The sequence below is a fragment of the Humulus lupulus genome, chromosome 3 (assembly GCF_963169125.1).
Source record: "Humulus lupulus chromosome 3, drHumLupu1.1, whole genome shotgun sequence".
Taxonomy (NCBI): domain Eukaryota; kingdom Viridiplantae; phylum Streptophyta; class Magnoliopsida; order Rosales; family Cannabaceae; genus Humulus; species Humulus lupulus.
In genome coordinates this window covers 45,810,148-45,831,698 of record NC_084795.1, presented here as the reverse complement: position 1 = coordinate 45,831,698, position 21,551 = coordinate 45,810,148, and the positions used below count along the sequence as shown (strand labels likewise).

Sequence of the window (21,551 nt, the reverse complement as noted above, 5' to 3'; positions counted from 1 at the left end):
GTACTGATAAGGATCTTTGGCTTGAAGCCATGAAACTGAAAATGTAGTCCATGTACTCTAACTCTGTTTGGGATCTTGTAGAAGAACCTAGCGACTTTAGGGCCATTGGGTGCAAATGGATATACAAGAAGAAGAGAGGAGCCGAAGGAAAGGTCGAGACTTACAAAGCTCGACTCGTGGCAAAGGGTTATACCTAGAGAGGAGTTGACTATGAGGAAAAAATTTCTTTGGTTGCCATGCTAAAATCTATTTGCATACTCTTATCCATACCTGCAACTCTTTATTATGAGATTTTGCAAATGGACATCAAGACAGTGTTCCTTAATGGGAACCTAGACGAAACCATTTATATGGATCAACTAGAAGAGTTTAAAGCAACTGGACAAGAAAAGAAAGTGTGCAAGTTGAATAGGTGCATTTATGGACTTAAGCAAGCTTCACGTTCTTGGAATCTGAGGTTTAATGAAATCATTAAAATCTATGGTTTTCAGAAGAATGTTGATGAGCCTTGCGTTGTCCAACTCAAGGAAAACAACAATGTGGTATTCTTGATTCACTATGTGGATGATATCTTGCTCATTGGAAACAATGTCAAGAAATTATCAGACATAAAGAACTGGTTGAGAACTCAATTCCAGATGAAGGACTTGGGTGAAGCAATTTACATTATTGGTATCTAGATTTTGAGGGATAGAAAGAATAAAACTTTGGCTCTATCTCAAGCAGCTTACATAGATAAGGTGCTTGAATGATTCTCTATGAAAGATTCAAAGAAAGGATGTTTATCATCCCGACATGGAATCCATTGTTCTAAAAAGTGGCCTCCACAGACTCCTGAAGAGGAAGATGATATGAGAACAATTTCTTATGCATTTGCAGTTGGAAGTATAATGTATGCTATGTTGTGCAATAGACTGGACATTTTCCATGCAAAGGGAGTTGTAAGAAAATACCATTCAAACCCAGGAAGGGAACATTCGATAGCGGTCAAGCACATACTGAAATATCTTTGAAGAATTAAGGATTATATGCTAGTCTACTCAGGTGGAGTTTTGCACCTGTTAGGCTACAACGATTCTGATTTCCAGACTGATGTCAATGACAGGAAGTCAACTTCTAGAATGGTTTTTACTCTTGGGGGTGGAGCTGTGATAAGGAGAAGAGTTAAGCAATCCATGATCTCAGATTCTACCATGGAGGCTAAGTACACAGCTACTTCTGAGGCAGCTAAGGAAATAGTCTGCCTGAGGAAGTTCTATACAGATCTTGGTGTTATTCCTAAAATGGATAAACCCCTCATTTTGTATTGTGACAACAATGGGGCAATAGTCAATTTTAAAGAACCTCGAAGCCATGAAAGAGCGAAGCATATAGAGAGGAAGTGCCACATCATCAGAGAACATGTGGCAATGGGAGAAGTGAAGGTCATGAAGATTGCATCCGAGGAAAATCTTGCTGATCCCTTCACAAAGACTCTGGGAGAGATAACTTTTCTAAAGCATATAGATGGAATGGGTTTGAGAGAAATGTCACATTTGTTTTAAAAGTGCAAGTGGGAGTTTGTTGGGTTTTATGCCCTTATAAAACCACATTCCTTATGTAATTCATTCATTATCAATAAAGTAGTATAAATCATTTTGTTCAATCAATTTGCGTTGTTTACATGTGTTATTACATGATTAATTATTATTAATACAAGTGTTTATAAAATCCTGAACATATGTATAGTAACAATTATAGTGACTCGGTCACAGTGGATTATAATTGTAATTATATGTTCAGAAGTATTTTGTTCTAAGATTAATTCAGTACACTGGATTTTTACTGATTGAGTAATCTACGATAAGATCTACTTACACATCTAGTGTGATGTCATATCCAGGACATTGAACAAGTAGATAAGATTGAATGTATTTGGTTACATTGGACTGGACCGATATTGATTATTGACAAGACAGGCAAGTATCGTAATGATCTAATCTAATCATATCACAACATTGACCATAGGTCAATTCAATCTTAATTCTAAGTGATTAATATTCTGCTAATTGTATTATTCAAGTCTTTCTATTTGTTCGTTACCAGTTTACCCTACGGACTAGCTCATACTTACATATTGGAGATTTTGTAGTATAATTGAGTGTGAGTATTTATCATAGATATGAAATCTATAGCTTCTGTTTAAGAAGTGAAACGATGATTTTCTTATAGCTTGGTTCAAGTGTTAAATGATAGAGTACTCATTTCTGTAATTAAATTTACGGAAATATCATTTACAAGGAACTTAGTGGGAGTTAAGGATAAAATACCAATGAGGGGTAAAACGGTAATTTGCACCTGTCTCATTATTAGATCATCTATAGAGGACTGAATGACGATTATGGTTATAACAATGGATAACATATTTACATTTGGTGTAAAGCGCTCTATGAATTCAAGAGTGCAATTCTGAGTCTATAGTAGAGTCACGAGCAATTCATAAGGTAGTGAGATTATTTGTTATAAATAAACTCGCGGTAACTTATTGGAGCTTGAGTTCATAATTCCATGGTCCCCATGTCATCTCTTACCAAAATGAACCTAGTAGTCTTGAATAATTAATTATAAAGATATCATATTGACTAGGTCTATGGAAATAAATAATGTTAAATTCTTTATTGATATTTTGTGAGAAAAGAAATAGAAGAAAATTTGAGGTTTTTATTGCAAAATCTCAAAAAGAGAGTATTATAGCCAATTGAGACAATTTTGTTAGTATTGATAAATTGGTATTAATATTAATAAAATGAATTAAATAAAGGTCAAAATTATAATTAGTTAATTTTGACAAGTATTTAATTAATTATAATTATTAAATAATTAAAATAAAATGGGTAACTAAAACCTATTTTATGCCTTAGCTAGTTGCCTATATATACTAGTGTTATAGAATGCATTAGTGAAGTTGAATTTGACAAGGTAAAAATTCCCTACTAATATTTTATACCTAGCCGCCCACTCTCTCTTAGTTTTCTCTGTAGGAATTTTCTTCTCATATGTTGAGACTTGCCCACACAAACACTAGGTTGTTTTAGAGAAAGACTTGGAAGATTGTTGTCTTGTTTCAAAGCGGTTTGGATTCCTTGCAATACCAAGTATTCAACTAGGAAAAAATGTTAGGGTATCCAAATGGTGTAGTCATTGTTCGCTATGCTTCTCGTGAGTACTCTAATTGTTTTATTATTGTATTTATGAATCTTTGTATGAAAATCATTTCTATGCATGTATTTATGTTTTCTTTTGTATGTTATTTTGTGCAATAGGGAGCATGCATATAGACTTATATAAATGTGATCCTACATGTAGTTATGTCCTCCATTTATTGGTTCGATAATTAGAGCTGATCAACAATTACCATTTTACCTTTCTAATTACCTCTTGTTCCTTAAGTACCATTAATTATTCAGTGACTAATTAATCTATAATCATATTATACATTTGAGCTCCATAGCTATTCAGTCCCAGAATTAACCCTTAAGGGAACCAATATTCGATCCGTTAGGAAAGCATGGATTCCTTTATTGTAATATCATGTTCCTAACCATTCAGAATATTGAATCTCCAAAACAAAAGTCACAAGGCTCATTGTATCAAGAGACCTTAATGAATGAATCAAAAGATTTAATAAACATAAACATGAGTTCATGATAACTCAAGATTTAGACTAATCTAGAAATGATCATCTATTAAGATATGAATTAAATTTTTATGGCTAACGGTAAGTTTAGAAGGATAATTAACTCACATCGGTCTTGTCCTATATAATAACTATTATATAAATTACCTTTAGCAAGATGTCTATCCACATCAGTAATTCGAATCTAGATTACTCGCATTCCATTTGCTTAGTAAACCATACTAGCAACCATTCATTAAAGATTATGTGCTTTAATATGTTGCTGACTGTTTTATTCATCATATATGATCTTAATTCTCTCGTAGGCATACAAGATCATATTCTCATAAATTAATATGGAATTTTATGATATTTATATAAATTATTCAAACAATAATTTTAACATTCAAATATAATAAAAATGTACTTTTATTTAAATCAGTAATGTCTTTTCATATGCTTTTAGGGCATAAACCCTAACAGGATTTCCATTTTAGACTTACGAAACTTATCTGAATGTGGTTCATTTGATATTGAGTTTTAGACTTTGCAATCAATAAAGTGTCAAGTAGACGTAGGTCATTACCAATTCTTGGGGCTGAACCACTATAAATCTCTGGTGTTATTATTTAGTTTTCTCTATTCTTGTATCGTTTATTGCTTCTAACGACGTTGGACAAATCTGCGGTCAACGTTGGAAAATTTGTTGTCAAACATGTGGAAAAAAATCCTACATCAATTTTCAAGAAAACGAACTGAAAGAGCATAAAAAGACAATTTCACGTTGATAGATAAATAACCAATGTAAGATGGTCATTTTAATTTCTTTTACGACCTAGTCACTTTCTTAAAATGACATGGAAAAAAAACTTCCATGTTAGTTTGTAAGATAACTATGTGGAAGGGCGTGAAAGAGACCTTCCATGCTGATTACTATAGATTTAAAGTACAATCTTCATTTCAACTACGAGATAGTTTGGCTATAATGACACCAGCAAGAAATGCCTCGGGTAGAACAATCTTTAGAGTACTCCATTTGTTAACAACAACTTACAACTCATAGATGTGCGGAAGCAATAGTTTATCATCGTCAAATTTAAACTCCATATATTGTGTAATGAGAAACTTTCTAGTACCTTCTCTTTTCGCTTTGTATTTATTCTCAAGTGTCTCCCAAATTACCTTAGCACAACTAATGTTGGTGTAGAGATCATAGAGCTATCAGAGGATGCATTGAGAAAGTGATCGTTGTGGTAAAATATAGTATGTACAAGTGTACATAGTCACAAAACAAGTAATAAAGTGATAAGTGAGTATCGTCTCCATAGAGATTGAGTTAGCAATAAATTGTGCAAAATCAATAATTAACAACTTAGAACAAATTAATTGATAATGATTTGAATTAAATTAAAAACTAAGCAAGAAAAATTAGATAAATATAAAATAACAAAATTAAGTAAGATAAGTAGTAGTAGTAGTAGTAGCAGTAGTAGCCATAGTAGCAGTAGTAGAGTAGTAGTAGCAGTAGCAGCAGCAGCAGCAGCAGTAGTAGTAGTTGCTGGTCCTAGATATATTATTTATTACAACCTAAGGATTAGATAGAGTCAATAAGAGCATGACACTTGTCATAATCATGATTATTAAGGAAATTAAGTATTTTTGATGAATAGTTTTAATAAAAGAAAGATCTAGAAGCTCTAGAACCTTCCAGAAAATGTTAGGATTGTATTATGACTTAGTCAAAGCTGTTTATCCAATTCAAATTATGTTGAAAAAGGGAAATTACGTGTTTAATATATTCACGTATGCCAATATATCGTAGCATAGGGGCTGATATATCACCTAACGGAAGGTACGAAAAACACGTCAACTTGCACGAATGAACGAACAGGGGCTCGAGATTAGGGTAGAGCCAATATATCGCCTATAGGGGGCGATATATCGCCCTTTATGTTGATTTGTGAAAGTTTGACTTTTTTAATTTTAAAAATACCCTTAACCACTTAGACCTGCCTTTGAACGATTTTGACCGAGTTCTAGGCATTAGTTGAACGAAAATTAAAATCCTTTTCATTTTATAGTCATTTATTTATTCAAATTAAAAAAGGGTTAGTTTCACTCCTTGAACTCTATAAATAGGACTTAGTGCTCAGCCATTTTCTTCATTCTTCAAGCATTTGATCAGAGCCTCCAAGGTGCTAGTGTTACTATAGAGAGATACACTTGGGTTTGGGGTTATAGCTTAATCATTCTAAACTTTTATAAACACTTGGGAAGTGAGAAATAGTGTGATTTCAGTATTGGGGTTTAGACCAATTCATAAGGTCATTCGAGGTATTCCTATTCCTTAGTTCTGTATAATTCTTTAGTTTTCTTTAGTTTCTTTTATTCAGATCTTAACTCTTGTTATTGATTCTTGATTAGGTGTTTAAGTTCTTGAAACTTAAGGTCTTTCTTGGTAAGTTTCTTCTTGATGGTTTAGTTCTCATATTCATCTTTATTCTTAAAGATTCTCACCCTTTTCTACTGTTGGTTTATAGGAGTTTCTAAATCTCGTTCTTGTTTCCAAATATCCCAGCTTTTAGTAAGGAAAATAGGATAGACTTTATGTGCTTTTATGATATGTTATATTTATGTTATGTTATTTTTATGTTATGTTAAGCTTATGTTATGATATGTATATGTATAGTATGTTTTATAGTCCTTGGGCATATGACTTGTCTAGCTAGCAAGCCCCAATAATTTATGGGCATATGACCTGCTTAGTGTTGACCACGATTTTGGCCAACTGCGAGTAGACGCAAAAACGACAATGACCTTGAATAGAAAGTAAATAACACAAGTAATTTTTATAGTGGTTCAGCCCCAATTTGTTGGTAATAGCCTAATCCACTTGGAGTTGTGATATATTTGACCTACACTTGAGATCAAATAATCTTGAGTCAACTGAGTTTCTCAAGTATAAGTAGAAAAAATACAGAGTTTCTCTCTCTAAACTCTCTTAGAAAATGCCCCAAGAATGCCCCAAGTAACAGTCCCAAAGCTAGAGAGTTTTTTCAGTCTAAAAAAAGATCAGATCCTTAAAATGATGCCATGAGTTCTTTATTTATAGGCTCATGGATCGTACATGAAAAATATCTCGTTTTGATGGGGTCCTTGGTTGTTCAACCAACTTTAATTAATAAAATAATAAATAAATCCAAATTACAACAATATAGTTATTACTTCGTGATATTTGAGAGATTCGCATGATAGTTACGAGTGATTCGGGTCAAAGTTGTTACTGAGACTTTGTTGAAGAGTCACTAGGATAAATTTCTGATCTGTCCGGTCGGCCAACTCCACTCCCTGAAGTGAGACTGGTCAGCTATATCACTCTTCTGGTTAGGCAAAACATCTTCATAAGCTGACTGGTCGGATTAACCTGATTCCCAAAGTGACTGGTCGGCCAAAACACTTTACTGGTTGGCCAAAACATTTTACTGGTCGGATAATACTATTTTCTGAAGTGACTGGTCGGACATAACTTTTTACTGGTCGGTCAAAAATCTTACTGGTTGGACAGAAATTTTACGTGGTCGGTCAAATTACTTCCTGACCAGATAAATAATTTTCATGACCAGTAATATCACAACTCCGAAGATTAATTTCAAACCTTTGCCCTCCTTGGTCAACACATTTATTGACTATTAATGTGTAATTCACTACCATGCATTGCCATTTGTCACTTTTGATTGCCACGTCATCGTATTTAAATTTTGGGGATAACACTTAGATAGCAAGCCCCACAAAATTTATGGACATATGACTTGCTTAGTTAACAAGCCCCAAGAAGTATGATGGCCATTATAGTCCTATATGATATATGTTTTATTAGTCATATGTTTATAGTATATGTTTATGATCTATGATTGTTAGTAGATTTTTCCTTGCTGGGAATTAGGCTCACTCTTTTATTTTTAGTGTGATGCAGGAAAGTGATTATGGAGGCGGAAGGATTCTTGGTAGCTTGGCTTGTGTGTTAAGGATGAATGGACTGAGTGGACTGCGTGTCGATCGAGGATGACGTTTATTTAGTCTTTTGAATTATGTTTCTTTTGTAATTCCGCATTTAGTTTTTGAACAATTGATTTGAAGTTATGTTTTATGTTTTACAAACAATGCGTACCCATGCCATATTACATTTTAAACTTATAATTTTATGTTATTGATACAATATTTATTTTGTAGTTTAATAAAGCTATGATTATTTCTTATGTTTCCTTCAAAAGTAGTAGTTAAGTCTAGTAGTTTTTAATGGTTCAAGGTCTTAGAAATAGTTGGGCCATTACAACAACCTGGCCCTTTTGCGAAGTTTCTTCAAGAAAATGGGATTGTTGCCCAATATACCATGCCTATTACACCCGAGAGAAATGGTGTTGCAAACAAGGGAAACTAAACATTGATGGACATGGTGCGGAGTATGCTTAGCAGCAACCTTAATCTTCCTAAATCCTTGTGGACTGAAGCTCTAAAGACATCCATGTACATATTAAAACGAGTTCCAACCAAGGAAGTCTCAAAAACTCCTTTTGAATTATGGAATGGTTGGAAACTGAGTTTGCAACATGTACGCATTTGGGGATGCCCATATGAAGTTACGATATACAATCCACAAGAGAAGAAACTGGACCCAATGACCATAAGTGGATACTTTATTGGATATGCTGAAAGGTCTAAAGTTTACAAGTTTTATTGTCCATCTCATAGCACTAGGATTGTGGAATCAAGGAATGCAAAATTTCTTAAAAATTCCTTGATTAGTGGGAGTGATCAATCATATGACTTAGGTTCTGAGAAAGATCCTCTAGAACCCTCCACCTCAAGAGCAAGATTGATTGTAGTTCATAACACCCCTAAAGTCCAAATGGATGTTGAACCACCACAACCAATTGTTGAAGATCCACAAGTCAATGATGAAGTTCAAATGGATCAAGTTGTTCAGGAGTTTCCTATAATTGTTGAACAACAAGCTGAACCACCCGCTCCCCAAGAGCCTGGTGGTGTAGCCTTAAGAAGATCCACTAGGATAACAAAATCAGCGATACCTAGTTACTACATTGTGTATTTGCAAGAATATGACTACAATATTGGAGCCGAAAATGATCCAGAAATGTTTTCACAATCTATGAATAGCAACGAATCGAAACTGTGGTATAATGCCATGAATGAAGAAATGAGTTCTATAAAAAGCAATGAAGATTGGGATCTTGTTGAGTTTCCTAATGGGGTGAGGGCTATTGTGTTGGGAATAGTGCCCTTAAAGCAATTGTAGTTGAAAAATATTTTAAATGAAATAAATAATTGAATTGAATTATTATACATATAGACTATGTCCACTATTATATTGATAATATTAAGTAAATATCATAAAATTTCAAAGTTTATTTATGTGGTCTTCATCACATATTGGTATGAGAGGATCGAGATTAAGATAATAAACTTAAAACAGTTCGCAGTAAAATAAAGTTATGGAATTGTTAGATTAATTACTGTTAGTATGGTCCACTAGTATTATATATGAATACATGTGACCTAGATCCGGATTACTAGTATAGTAGGACACTTTAGTGGAAGTACCTTGCATGCTGAGAGTATGTAGAACTGGACCAGATGTGATTTGTTAAAAATTATTTAAACACGGTTTCATAGTATTAATCAAACACATCAAATGATGATCATGTACACGATGATCTTAATCATGAAGTTTCTATGAACTCCTATATATGTCATCTGGTCATTTGATTCATGTGTTAAGGTTTGTCATAATGACCAGGCTAAGAACAATTGTTTTGGGGACTCAATGATATATATGGCTGGGGACGTAGTTTAACAAATATGGAATCTATACCTTCTTATAGATTGAATAATGGTTCCCTATTGGGTTGGCTTTTGGAACTGAAAAGGTTATGAGCACTCATGTCGCAAACTTGTTGTGACAAAACCTTCACTTGTAAAGTCAATGGTACACTAGGAACAATATATAGCTAAAAGAGTAAAACGGTAATTCTACTCCCTTTTAATTATGAACCATTAATAAATGATTAACGCTGTATGTAATGATTATATCAATGGATACTTTATTCTTTAATAAAGTACTCAGTAATATATGTCTATAATTATCAAGAGTTCAGTATCATATTTATAGTGGAGTAATCATGAGATTAATAAATATGATTATTTAATCAAAGAGTTTGATTAATAATGTAATATTTATTAAAACTTGATATTATGGGTCCATAGGTCCCCAAGGTGGCTCTATCAACATCATATCAAGGTAAGAGTTGATACAAGGGTATAACTGAAATTTGGGAATTTGAGAAGAATTTTATTCTATAGGTCAAGTATGCAATTATATGATAATTGAGGATGAATAATTAATTTGGAATTAATTATTAATTTTTAAATATATATTTATTAATTTAAATATGTAAATTTCGAATTTCATATAAATAAATAAATTTTTGAAATTAATTATTTTATTTGAGTGGGAGAAAATAAAATTGGTAAGTCAAAAATACTTTTTGATTTATTTAATTTTAAAAGATAATGATAATGATGATCATCAATTTAAATTTTAAATTTTAAATTTTGAAATATGATTGTCATCTTTTTCCATAAAAATATTAACACCTTATTTTGTGGGAGATTGATTTTAATTAAATAATTAAATAAAAGAAAAATGCAAAATCCCTGAAAAGGGAATAGTGGGTCACGCATGACACAGTCTAGAAACTGTGTCATGCGTGTACTACATATACTGATATTGTATCAGTGTAGTTTTCATTTTATTTATTTAATTATTTAATAATTTAAAATTAGTTTTTTCAAATTTGGTAAGTTAGATATTTACCTAAATCAAATCCTATCATCATTATGATATTTTATAATATTACTATTATTATTTAGAATAATAAGGTAATAGAAATATCATTATATATATGATATAGAATAAAGAGAAAAAGAAGAGAACACAATACTCAATTCAGAATAGTTCTTAGAGTTTTTTTCAGACAAAACTCTTTTTTCTTCTTCTTCTTTACTCTAGCCATTTTGAGACCATAATCCAAGTTCTCATGTGTTGAGAAATACTTGTGATTCCTAAAAATACAAACTCATGTTCTCTATGTACGCACATACATCTTGAGGTGTAGAGAACACTCTGGAAGACTGTGGTTTGAGTGCTCAAAGCTTTGGATAGGAAGATCGATAAATATACGAAACGACTCAAGGACACTTGATAGGCTTCAAGAGGTCAAAGTTTATGTTCTTGTATGCTTATATGTTTATATGTTATATATAAATATATTGTATATTTATATATATATATATATTTGTTGCATGATTAATAATATTATATGTTAATGTTTATGGATTATTTTCTTAGTCATATAAACTGTTTATATGATTAATGAAAAAAATATATTGTTGTTGTTCTTAACACAATGGGCCTACCACGCTCATTTCGATGCGTGCTCTTAATGGTTTCCAACATATTGGGTGTAAATTGGTCTTTAAAATAAAGAAATACTCATTAGGCAATATTAAGAGACACAAAGCAAGACTCGTTGCTAAGGGATTCACTCTAAAAATAAGGAATTGACTACACAGAGACCTTTTCTCCAATATCTAAGAAAGATTCCCTCATAGTTATCTTGTCATTAGTTGCTCATTTCAATTTAGAGCTGCAGCAGAAGGATGTGAAAACTGCGTTCCTGAATGGTGACCTAGAGGAAAAGGTATTCATGAAACAACCAGAAGGATTATCCTCTAGTGATGGTGAGCATTTGGTGTGCAAGCTTAAGAAGTTCATTTATGGTTTAAAGCAAGCGTCCTACCAATGGTATTTAAAATTCCATGATGTCATCTCTTCTTTTGGATTTGAAGAGAACGTCATGGATCAATGTACATACAAGAAGGTTAGTGGGAGTGAGATTTGTTTTCTTGTTTATATGTGGACGATATTCTTCTTGCAACCAATGATAGGGGCATGCTACATGAGGTGAAGCAATTTCTCTCAAAGAACTTTGAGATGATGGATATGGGTGATGCTTCTTATGTCATTGGCATTAAGATCCATCGAGATAGATTCAAAGGTATCTTAGGTCTATCTCAAGAAGCCTCCATTAACAAAGTTTTAGAGAGATTTCGGATGAAACATTGTTCGCCAAGTGTTGCTCCTATTGTTAAGGGTGATAAATTAAATTTGAGCCAGTTTCCAAAGAATGATTTTGAAAATGAAGAAATGAAGAACATCCCATATGCTTCTGATGTTGGAAGCTTAATGTATGCTCAGGTGTGCACAAGACCCGACATTGCCTTTGTTGTCGGAATGTTAGGAAGATTTCATAGTAACACGGGGTTAGACCACTGAAAAGCTGCAAAGAAATTTATGAGGTACCTTCAAGGTACTAAGGATTACAAACTCATGCTCAGACGAACCGATAACCTGGAAGTAGTTGACTACTCAGATTCAAACTTTTCTGGTTGTACTGATTCACGTAAATCAACCTCCGATTACGTGTTTATGTTTGTCGGTGGAGCTATATCATAGAGGAGTAACAAACAAACCTTGACTGCTACTTCTACTATGGAAGTCGGGTTCGTATCATGTTTTGAGCCTACATCGCATGGTGTATGGCTAAAGAGTTTCATTTCAGGCCTTAAAGTTAAAGATTCCATATCTAGGCCATTGAGAATGTTCTGTGACAATTCAGTTGTTGTATTCATGGCTAAAAACAACAAAAGTGTTAGTCGAAGCAAGCACATCGACATAAAGTACTTAGTCGTGAGAGAACGTGTTAAAGAAAAATAAAGTGGTCATTCAACACATTAGCACTGAATTGATGATTGTTGAACCTATGACGAAAGGCTTGCCACCTCATAAATTCAAGGATCATGTAGTGAACATGGGACTTGGTTCCCTTATGTAAATTTATTGTACAAACTGAAATTATTATCAATGAAACTCTTATTTTGATGTTTTTCTCATATTTATGCGCATCTTAATTTTATTTGAGAAAATTTTATCTTCATAGGACCAGAATAAACATAGGGTTTATTCGTTTAAGTACATACCCACATAAAGTACATTGTTATATAATAAATATATTGTAATACATGGAAGATATTACTCGTCATAAAAAGATGACTTATCACCATGATTCATGTGTTTGTTATTTAACAAGGATAATCGTTGGGATTAAGTGATACAATGTATGTTAGCCAAGTGGGAGAATGTTAGAATATTCAATATCAAAGTGACAAAAAATATTCAATATTAAATGGTAACATTTATCTGTTAGCAAATTTGAATTTCCTAATTAAATGGATGGAATATTTCCATAAATATTGCTAATGTGTACTATTCTAATTTCTGTTCTTTTACCTTTTGTAGATAGGTGGAAATTATGAAGATGAATAGCTGGAGATATACATTTTCCATCCTCTAAATTTTATGTAACAATATGTTTAGGATTGTTATATTAATTTTTAATCTAACACATAACACAAATGAAGAGATTATTACGTGAGAAGGAGGATCATGACCGTTTTCAAGATCAAGAACAAGATGATCATGTTCTTGTTCATTATAATCAACCAAAGCCGGAACGAAGTATCAACCCTGAGAATGTCAAATGGGTTCGAAGCCGGTTGATTGGAAAAGGCATCTATAGCAGAGTTCACTTGGCCAAGATGATGGAACGACTGGGAGCACGATCCACCATTAAAGGTTTCCACCCTCTAATGGCTATGAAATCTGCTTCAGCTTCTTGTTGTGATGAACTACGTAATGAAAAGATAATGCTTGACCTTTTTGAAGGCTGTCCTTTTATAATTCAGTGTTTTGGAGATGACACAACCATCAGTACTAATCAGTACTGAAAGTGATCAAACAATGCTGTATAATGTCTTCTTGGAAGACGCTTCGTCTGGATCTTTGACTTATATTATTGAGAATTCTATTTGGTGTGATGAGTCGCTAGCGCAATGATATACTAAATCGATTCTGAAAGGAGTTGAATGTGTTCTTGAGAAAGGTGACTTAAAACCAGAGAATATATTGTTGGTCAAAGATGGGAGATGATAGGATGACTCCCATTCCTCTTAGAGGAACTCTAGAGTTTTGGGCTCCTGAATGTTTAAGTACAGCTGAAGTTCAAAAGCAATAACAATGTTCTGATATTTGGGCAATTGGTAAGATTGTTCTGTTTTTGTTAACCAAAAAATTAGAGTGGAATGATGATATGAAGAAGTTAATTTCTAAAGAAGCTGAAGATTTTCTCATCAAGTGCTTTGAAATCAACCCATGCAAGAGACCATCAGCTAAGATGCTTTTGAATCATTCATTTGTAGTTGGAAATGGACTTGAAAAAGATTGAACAAGATCATCCACTCGCGAAACTACCAAATGATGATCAAATGATGTATAGCCTTAATTAATAATAGGGATGTTGAGAAGATGATCACATGATGTATAGCCTTAATTAATTATAGTTTGAGTATGTACCAATTATTAGGATGTGTATAATATCATTTGGAACACATTATTGCGTATAATATTTGAATATATTGATAGCCCCAAGAGGTAGCTCAAGTGGTAAGGGCGAACTTGAGGACCTTACCCATCCCAGGTTCGATTCCCCACGAGCGTCTAAATACCTCTTGGGGCCACTATGGCAGTCTCAAGGTCGAATACCGGTTAAATATGCCGGTTGCAAGTGCCAGAGCCTCGAGGGATTATAGGAGGTGGGGCCCCTGATACCCTCAGTTATCAAAAAATATATATATATATTTGAATATATTGATAGTCCAAATTTATATACCTTCTGTTCCCAAAAGAAGAGCAAAATTGTGCTTTCCCAGTCAAATAGTTCAAATCTAAAAGAGATTAAAGAAAGTTCATTTACAAATTCTTAGTTACAATATACAATTTTAATAGATTTACAGCTTCGAACTACGATGATTTTGATGTTTGGTTGCACAAAATTTTCCAATCTAGGAATAATACCATTATTCCTTATTGCCCTCATTTTATTAACCAAATATTACAATCATACACTTCTTGTCAGCACCAATAACCACTCTTGTTGCTCAGAGCTCCACCACACTGAGGAATGGGAATGCCTCTGCTCTGTCATAGCCAGTCAATAACCTGAAGGCACAATTTTGAAAAGCTACGAGTTTGTGTGCTTTGCACTCTTGGTTCTCACAATTGGTCCGAGTCATTCTTCTAACTCTGAAACTTCTGGGAGGGGAAGTGAATGAACACCAGAACCCATTAACGTGGAAGCTTCAAACACTTCTTCCATGAAAAGAAAAATGCTGGGAGCTCTACTGGGAAGGGAACAAATAAAAAAAGCTAAGGTAAAAGTTTGCTCCATTCCACTTCTCTTCTAAACCACTCCCTATTCTGGTCCATAATGATATGCCGACACGTTGGTCATGGGAATTATCAGCAAACTCGAATTTTCTGTCTCTCCCGGTCATTAGTTTTTATTGCCGATGACATATTGTCTCTCTCTGCTAGGCATCTCTTGTATGGCACAAATCCCTTCCTAGAATTGCAGGGTTCTACACTCACTTTGGTACGAGGTTCTTGAGAAAAGGAATCGACGCCTTCTATGTTTGTATCTCCTAGAGTTTCCACCTTACTAGCAGAGCCTTCATTAGAACCAGTACAAGACCTTTCCTTCTGAACTTCCTTATCTTTGGATTTTCCTTCCGCACAAGAAATTAGATATGTTTCTTCTATGCTTGGGTTGTTGTTTGTGGTGATGTAATTACATGACCACTGAAGCACAGAAGCATTGCCTTTCACCACATTAGAACTTTCTTTCTGCTGCTCTAACAGATTAATAGAAGCACCACAAGCCAACGGATGACTGTCACCAACAATTCCACCAAGAGACAGATCTGTGCCTAATTTATCTGGAAATAATTCTGAAACAGGCATTTGGTTAGATTGTAATGTTTTGGAACCCTCAAGACCTGAAGGAGGTTCTTTCCCAAGGTCGGACAGCAAGACTATCTTTCCAAAAAGCTTAAAACTTGTTGAAGTTGATAGTTTGGTCTCTTCTTTAGTGTGTTCAGTGTCCTTGGCACCTAATTCAGATTTCTGTATGAGAGCACAGGTTAAAGAAGGCTATGTTAGAACTATAGTGAAACTGCATATTTAATTGCATACATAACAAAACAACCCAAGTGATAAATTAAAAGAAAAAAAAAATCATCATACCAAGGACAAGACATTCTCCATGGTCGGACTGGCAGAGAATTGATTTGCAGGCAATGAACTCTTCTCTTCATTGGATGAGTTAGATAACAAGCAACCATTCTTCTCCAAAGGAGACAGACCGATTGAATGCATATCAGTTGTACTCGACATTGATGGAGACCTATTATGCTGATCATAAGCAGCAGAGCCCAGTGCATCTGAACCGTGACTAGACAAAACTGAAGTAGGAGATTTCACTCCTTTATCTGTATGTGCAAAACTTGGGGATGGCGACCTTTCTGATTGATGTAAAACTGACACATTCAAAGAGTCAACTGATTTACGAGGATAAGGATGCATAGGCTTCTTTTTAGGCCTTGGTGGAGGAATCGCAATTGGTTGCACTGAACCTTCAACATTCCCAGTTGAACCCCGAACTACCTGAAACAAGTACGAAAAGCCATATGAGCATGGATAACAATGTAAGTGTAATTCCATGGTCTGTGAATATCATGACTTTTCAGAAAGTTTTATCAAACAACAATATAAGAAATATAAATTAAGCCATCCACCTTAGAGAAGAACTTTTGAGCATGACTTCGAATCTGAACAGCAGTTTTGGTGCCTACATGTTCTACATGAAGATAAAAAGAATTTAAAAAAAAAAATTATAAACAAAAAGTGATTTAGCGTGACAGGAGGGCCAAAATTGAAAATCTATAAGCAAAAGCTTAGAGCTCACCTTCAATTTGACGCCAACCCCGACCATACAACTTCAAGGCATCAAGAAACTTCTGATGCTCCTCCTCCGTCCATTTTTCTCTTTGTTTTGTAATTGTGTAAGGTTTCCTGGCCTTCAAAAAAAGATAAAACAGAGAATAGTTCATACCAAAACTTCCATCAAGTACAAAATTTTGGACAGAAATAGAAAGGTCCTCAGTGGAGAGTTATGAGAAGATTGAAACCTTAGGTGCACTTTCATAAATCTCTGTCAACCCCATGTCTTCACTCTGTACGGTGTCCCAAGGAAAGAGGAGACAAAAGAAACATACAATTTAGATCCTTTCTTCCCACAACATTAGATTATTAAACAATGGAATCTTGCTCACAAGGACGTAGTCATTTTATATAATAATTAACATCAATTCCAAATCAAGCTGCAATAGATAACTGTATGACCTTAAACCTAATAGAGGCCACGTGAAAACCATCACTCACCAAGAAAAAGACAGTGAATTATTCAGTAAATACCAATATAATTATGAAACCCATTATCACATAAAGGAATAAAAGATCCACTTTTCACCAAACACTAGGCTTAACAAGTCTAAAGGTTGTTTCAATTCCAAGCTTCTTAAAAGATCTCTCCAAAATTTGAAAACTAATAATCTATGTAATTCTTTTCATTGCATCAAAAGGGTAGATTCTGTAAGTGTGCCTTTTACCAATAAACTATGTTTCATAATTTCCTTAGAATACATACATACATACATACATAATTCTACCTAAGAAGTATAGATACTAGATAGACACAATAAAAAAACTAGATGCATCATAATAATTACACTCCTCTTCAGCAAAGTTAATCTAGAAATTATTAAGTTAGTCATTAGCCACCACCAGTCTCAAGTGTTTCAAGACCAATTAAAACCATCCCAATTTTTTTCTTTCTTTAGATACATACAAACCAGTCAAAATATCATCAATACACACACACACACACACATAGTTTTGTTTTTCGTTACAAATGTTTAATTTGAATGAGAAACAGAGCAATTACATACCTCAACAACCATGGCTGTAAAAATAGGACAAAGACCAAGTCTTCAATATAGAAAATCTGCAATTTCGATCCTCACAAGTTAAAATCAGCCCATTCAACTTCCCATCATTGGGTTTTCTAACCAGTAGCCCCCTCCCAAAGAAAGAAAGAAAAAGTCAATCAGAAACTCACCTGTAAGGTTAATGGAATAACTGGAAATCTGAGTAGCTTCAAAACCAGCTCCCTTGAATTTTCCCGAGAAAACAGATTTCAGGAGAGTAGAAAAGGAAATTTCTTACAAAGACATGTGAGAGAGAGAGAGAGAGAGAGAGAGAGAGAGAGAGAAGAATAGCATGAATGAGGAGAAAGAAAGAAGCAGAGAAATTTGAAGAAAAAGCAAATGAGATTGTGGAAAGAAAGGGAGGGCAGGGGATGCCACGTCAGAAATTCCATTATTATTATTTTTTAATTTTAAATTAGAAAAGAGTAATGGAAAGTCCAGAAGCGACTTATAGAATTTGTGGCTGTGAACGAACGAGTGCTTTGACACGCGGCACTTTCTCGTGCCCCGTACTTTTTATTTTTATTTTTTATTTATTTTTATAAAAGCTAATTGATATTTATGTGGAAGATATTAAATCTCAATGGATAATTATTGGGATTCTTCGACCAGACACAGCACGGGACAGGACTGGAGTGGAGAGAATTGCGAGTCTTAACTCCACGCGCCTTTTTTTTTTTTTTTCTTTTGCGTTTGTATTGATTCAATGCAAAATATTGCATATATATACTATTTATCCACTAACAAATATTTTTAAAAATTACTAAAGAAAAATACCTAAATTTTCGTTTTTGAACTATGAAATGGTCTTTGTCCCACTAGAGTTAACACAAATTATCTTTTTTTTGGGACAAAAATTTTGAGAATTTTTTTTATAAATCTAAATAAAAAATTAATTTGATGAATCTTTATTTGCATTTGTTATGTATTTTACTATATATTTTCGCATACTAAAATAGGAATAGTAATTTTCTCAACAAAAAAAAAGTAGGAAGAGTAATATTTAAACTTATTTATTATTATTATTATTATTATTATTATATGCACTTCACATATGTCTTAGTTATACTAAGTCCAAGTAATCTGCAATGTATAATACATATTTATTTAGTTTTATTTAAAAAAATTATTAATTAATTTTATTAAATTTTATGATTGTAATATAAATTTTAAGTGAATAAATAATATTATATATAAAAGAATGACATTGACATATTAAAAGAAAAATTAAATCAAAATATTATTTATAATTTTTTAAAAAAAATAATAATACGATAATATTTTAAATCACAAACTACGTTATTTAAGATACAAAACATTTATGATATTATTCAAATCACATTTTAATGATTGAAAACTAAACTTCTTTATTATTGATAAAAAAGATAAATGATATTCTAATTTAGTATTTAGTTACGCAATCATATTATTTGTACACCAAAACACTTATATATATAATGTATCTATTGTGTATTATATATTATTATAATAATAATATTTTATAGCACGTAAATTTATATTAATATAATTATTAAATATCTAATTTTGTATTATATATGTTTATAATAATGGCATTTTATAACATTTAAATTTATATTAATAAAATTAATAAATATATAATAATATTTTATAATACTTGAATTTATATTAATATAATTAATAAATATTTATTTTTAATTAATTTTAAAAATATATTCTATTATAGTAAAAAAAAAACATTAATAACCAAAAATTTATCTTATCTACACATTTTTTATATATAAAAAGAAGATATATCGTCTGGTACTAAATAGTTACAGTGCCCCTTAATATTTTCTTATCTATTCAAAGTAGATTGAATACGTTGGAGAAATCTTTAATTGCTTATATATTCAGTTTATGATGAAAATGACCATATTATTTATTTGTGAAATTGTTAAATGACTTATCAATTTATTTGTTATTCTTAAATATTTCACTCATTAAAGAAATTTATTAAAATAAAAAACTTGCAAATGGATGATTCGCTTTTTTTTCTTCTTAACTTCAATATAATAAACTACTAATTTATTATTCTATGGTATTTAATTTGTAACTTAGTGATTTGTTTTGTATGTGACATTAATTAATAATATTTTTTGTAATTGAATGTGTCAACTCGGTTCCAATCAAATAAATAAATATTAAGATTTAAAATTTGTACATGTTGTACTTCTATAAAATGAGACAATAATACAAGTAAAGTTGGTAATTTGCTCACAAGTCAGTCAGCCGTATCTAATTAAAATCCTCTTATACATGGATGAGACCAAATATTGAAAATTCCAGAAATGTTGTGTGCCCAAAAAAGGAAGTAGAGTCATTACTATTAAAAAATAAAAAATAAAAATTAATAAGAAAATTAAAAAATGAATTAAACAAAACAATATTGAAAATATTTAGAGCCACTATAAAACAAATAAGGGAGACAAAAAAGAATGGCCAAGTATCTTTATGTGATCTACAAAAGTGTGGAGAGTAGAAAATAGTAGAGGAGAGTCTTGATGACATGAGGTGGTCCACACCATAGATACACTGCGCTTTAGTGACATCTCATCCTCCACGCCCCTTTATGCCTTTATCTCCTTTCTCTTTCTAAATACCTATAAGCTCAACTTAAACAAATACAAGGATCCTATATATCTCTTCTATACCAAAATAAAAAAAAAATGTAAATAATGAGAATTTTTTATTCTAACCATTTGTTTGATTAATTTTAACGAAATATTCTAAATATTTAATAGAATATACTTATAAAATTAATTAAAAATAAATATTTATTAATTATATTAATATAAATTTAAATTCAAATGTTATAAAATATCATTATTATAATAATATATACTACAAAATTAAATATTTAATAATTATATTAATATAAGTTTAAATGTTATAAAATATTATTATGATAATAATATATAATCTTAATTTTTTACTAATTATATTAATATGAATTCAAATATTATAAAATATTATTATAATAATATTTAATACAAGCCTAATACTTTAATATTTATATTAATATAAATTTAAATATTATAAAATATTATTATTATAATATTATAAAATATTATTATAATAATAATATATAATACATAATCTTAATTTTTATTAAAAAAATTATCATTTATATTTAAAAAAATTATCATATTATATATATTTAAAATTATAAATATGGTTTAATTTTTTATTTAATATATTTATGTCATTCTTTTATATGTAATATTATTTATGGCTTTTTTCATTAATACATATATACAAAAGTTGTAATGCAAAAATACGTTAATTAAAGAATCCATTCATTAATATATTCCTTTAAGATGTTTTGCAAAAATACAATTTGCACAATAGTACGCCTTTGAAGTAAATATTACAAATAATGTAAATCTTGGTCTAATTTCAAAGTGAATAAAGCATAGTCAAATATGGGTATATGTAGTATGTTTTGTTATTATTAATTTTTTTTTAGATTCTATGCTACATGAGTACCATGTATAGAACTTTATGTTTATTTATATATATAAATATATATATATATATAAACTAAATCATATATATATTATCATAAATTATGGGTGTTGTACATGTAAAATTATGTGGGTATATGTTCAACACGTGGAGTAGCTGCATTTATATATATAAAAAAAAACAAGTATATAGTATGTATTGATATCATTGATCTTCTCATTTTCATGATTATATATGTCACTTGAACCAAAGTTGAAGATCAACAATTCTATTAATATAATTGTTGACGCGATTCTTCGCCAACAGGTAATTAAGAAAATAAGAGAAAGAG

General features: G+C 31.7%; 1 protein-coding gene across 2 annotated transcripts; it reads right to left on the bottom strand.

Annotated features, from left to right (window-relative positions):
• Positions 1 to 14,568: 14,568 nt before the first annotated feature.
• Positions 14,569 to 18,031, bottom strand: LOC133822625 (protein REVEILLE 1-like). 2 transcript variants are annotated; one of them, XM_062255021.1, is made up of 7 exons: positions 17,866 to 18,031; positions 17,696 to 17,751; positions 16,877 to 16,921; positions 16,654 to 16,765; positions 16,484 to 16,545; positions 15,933 to 16,352; positions 14,569 to 15,812 (listed from the first exon to the last, which is right to left on the bottom strand). In XM_062255021.1, the coding sequence occupies exons 2-7, from the start codon at positions 17,705 to 17,707 to the stop codon at positions 15,150 to 15,152; spliced, it is 1,314 nt and encodes a 437-aa protein (XP_062111005.1). In that variant the 5' UTR covers positions 17,708 to 17,751; positions 17,866 to 18,031; the 3' UTR covers positions 14,569 to 15,149. The 2 variants fall into 2 exon arrangements, with proteins under 2 accessions (XP_062111005.1, XP_062111006.1); XM_062255022.1 differs by having other exon boundaries at positions 16,654 to 16,760.
• Between the last annotated feature and the right edge of the window lie 3,520 nt (positions 18,032 to 21,551).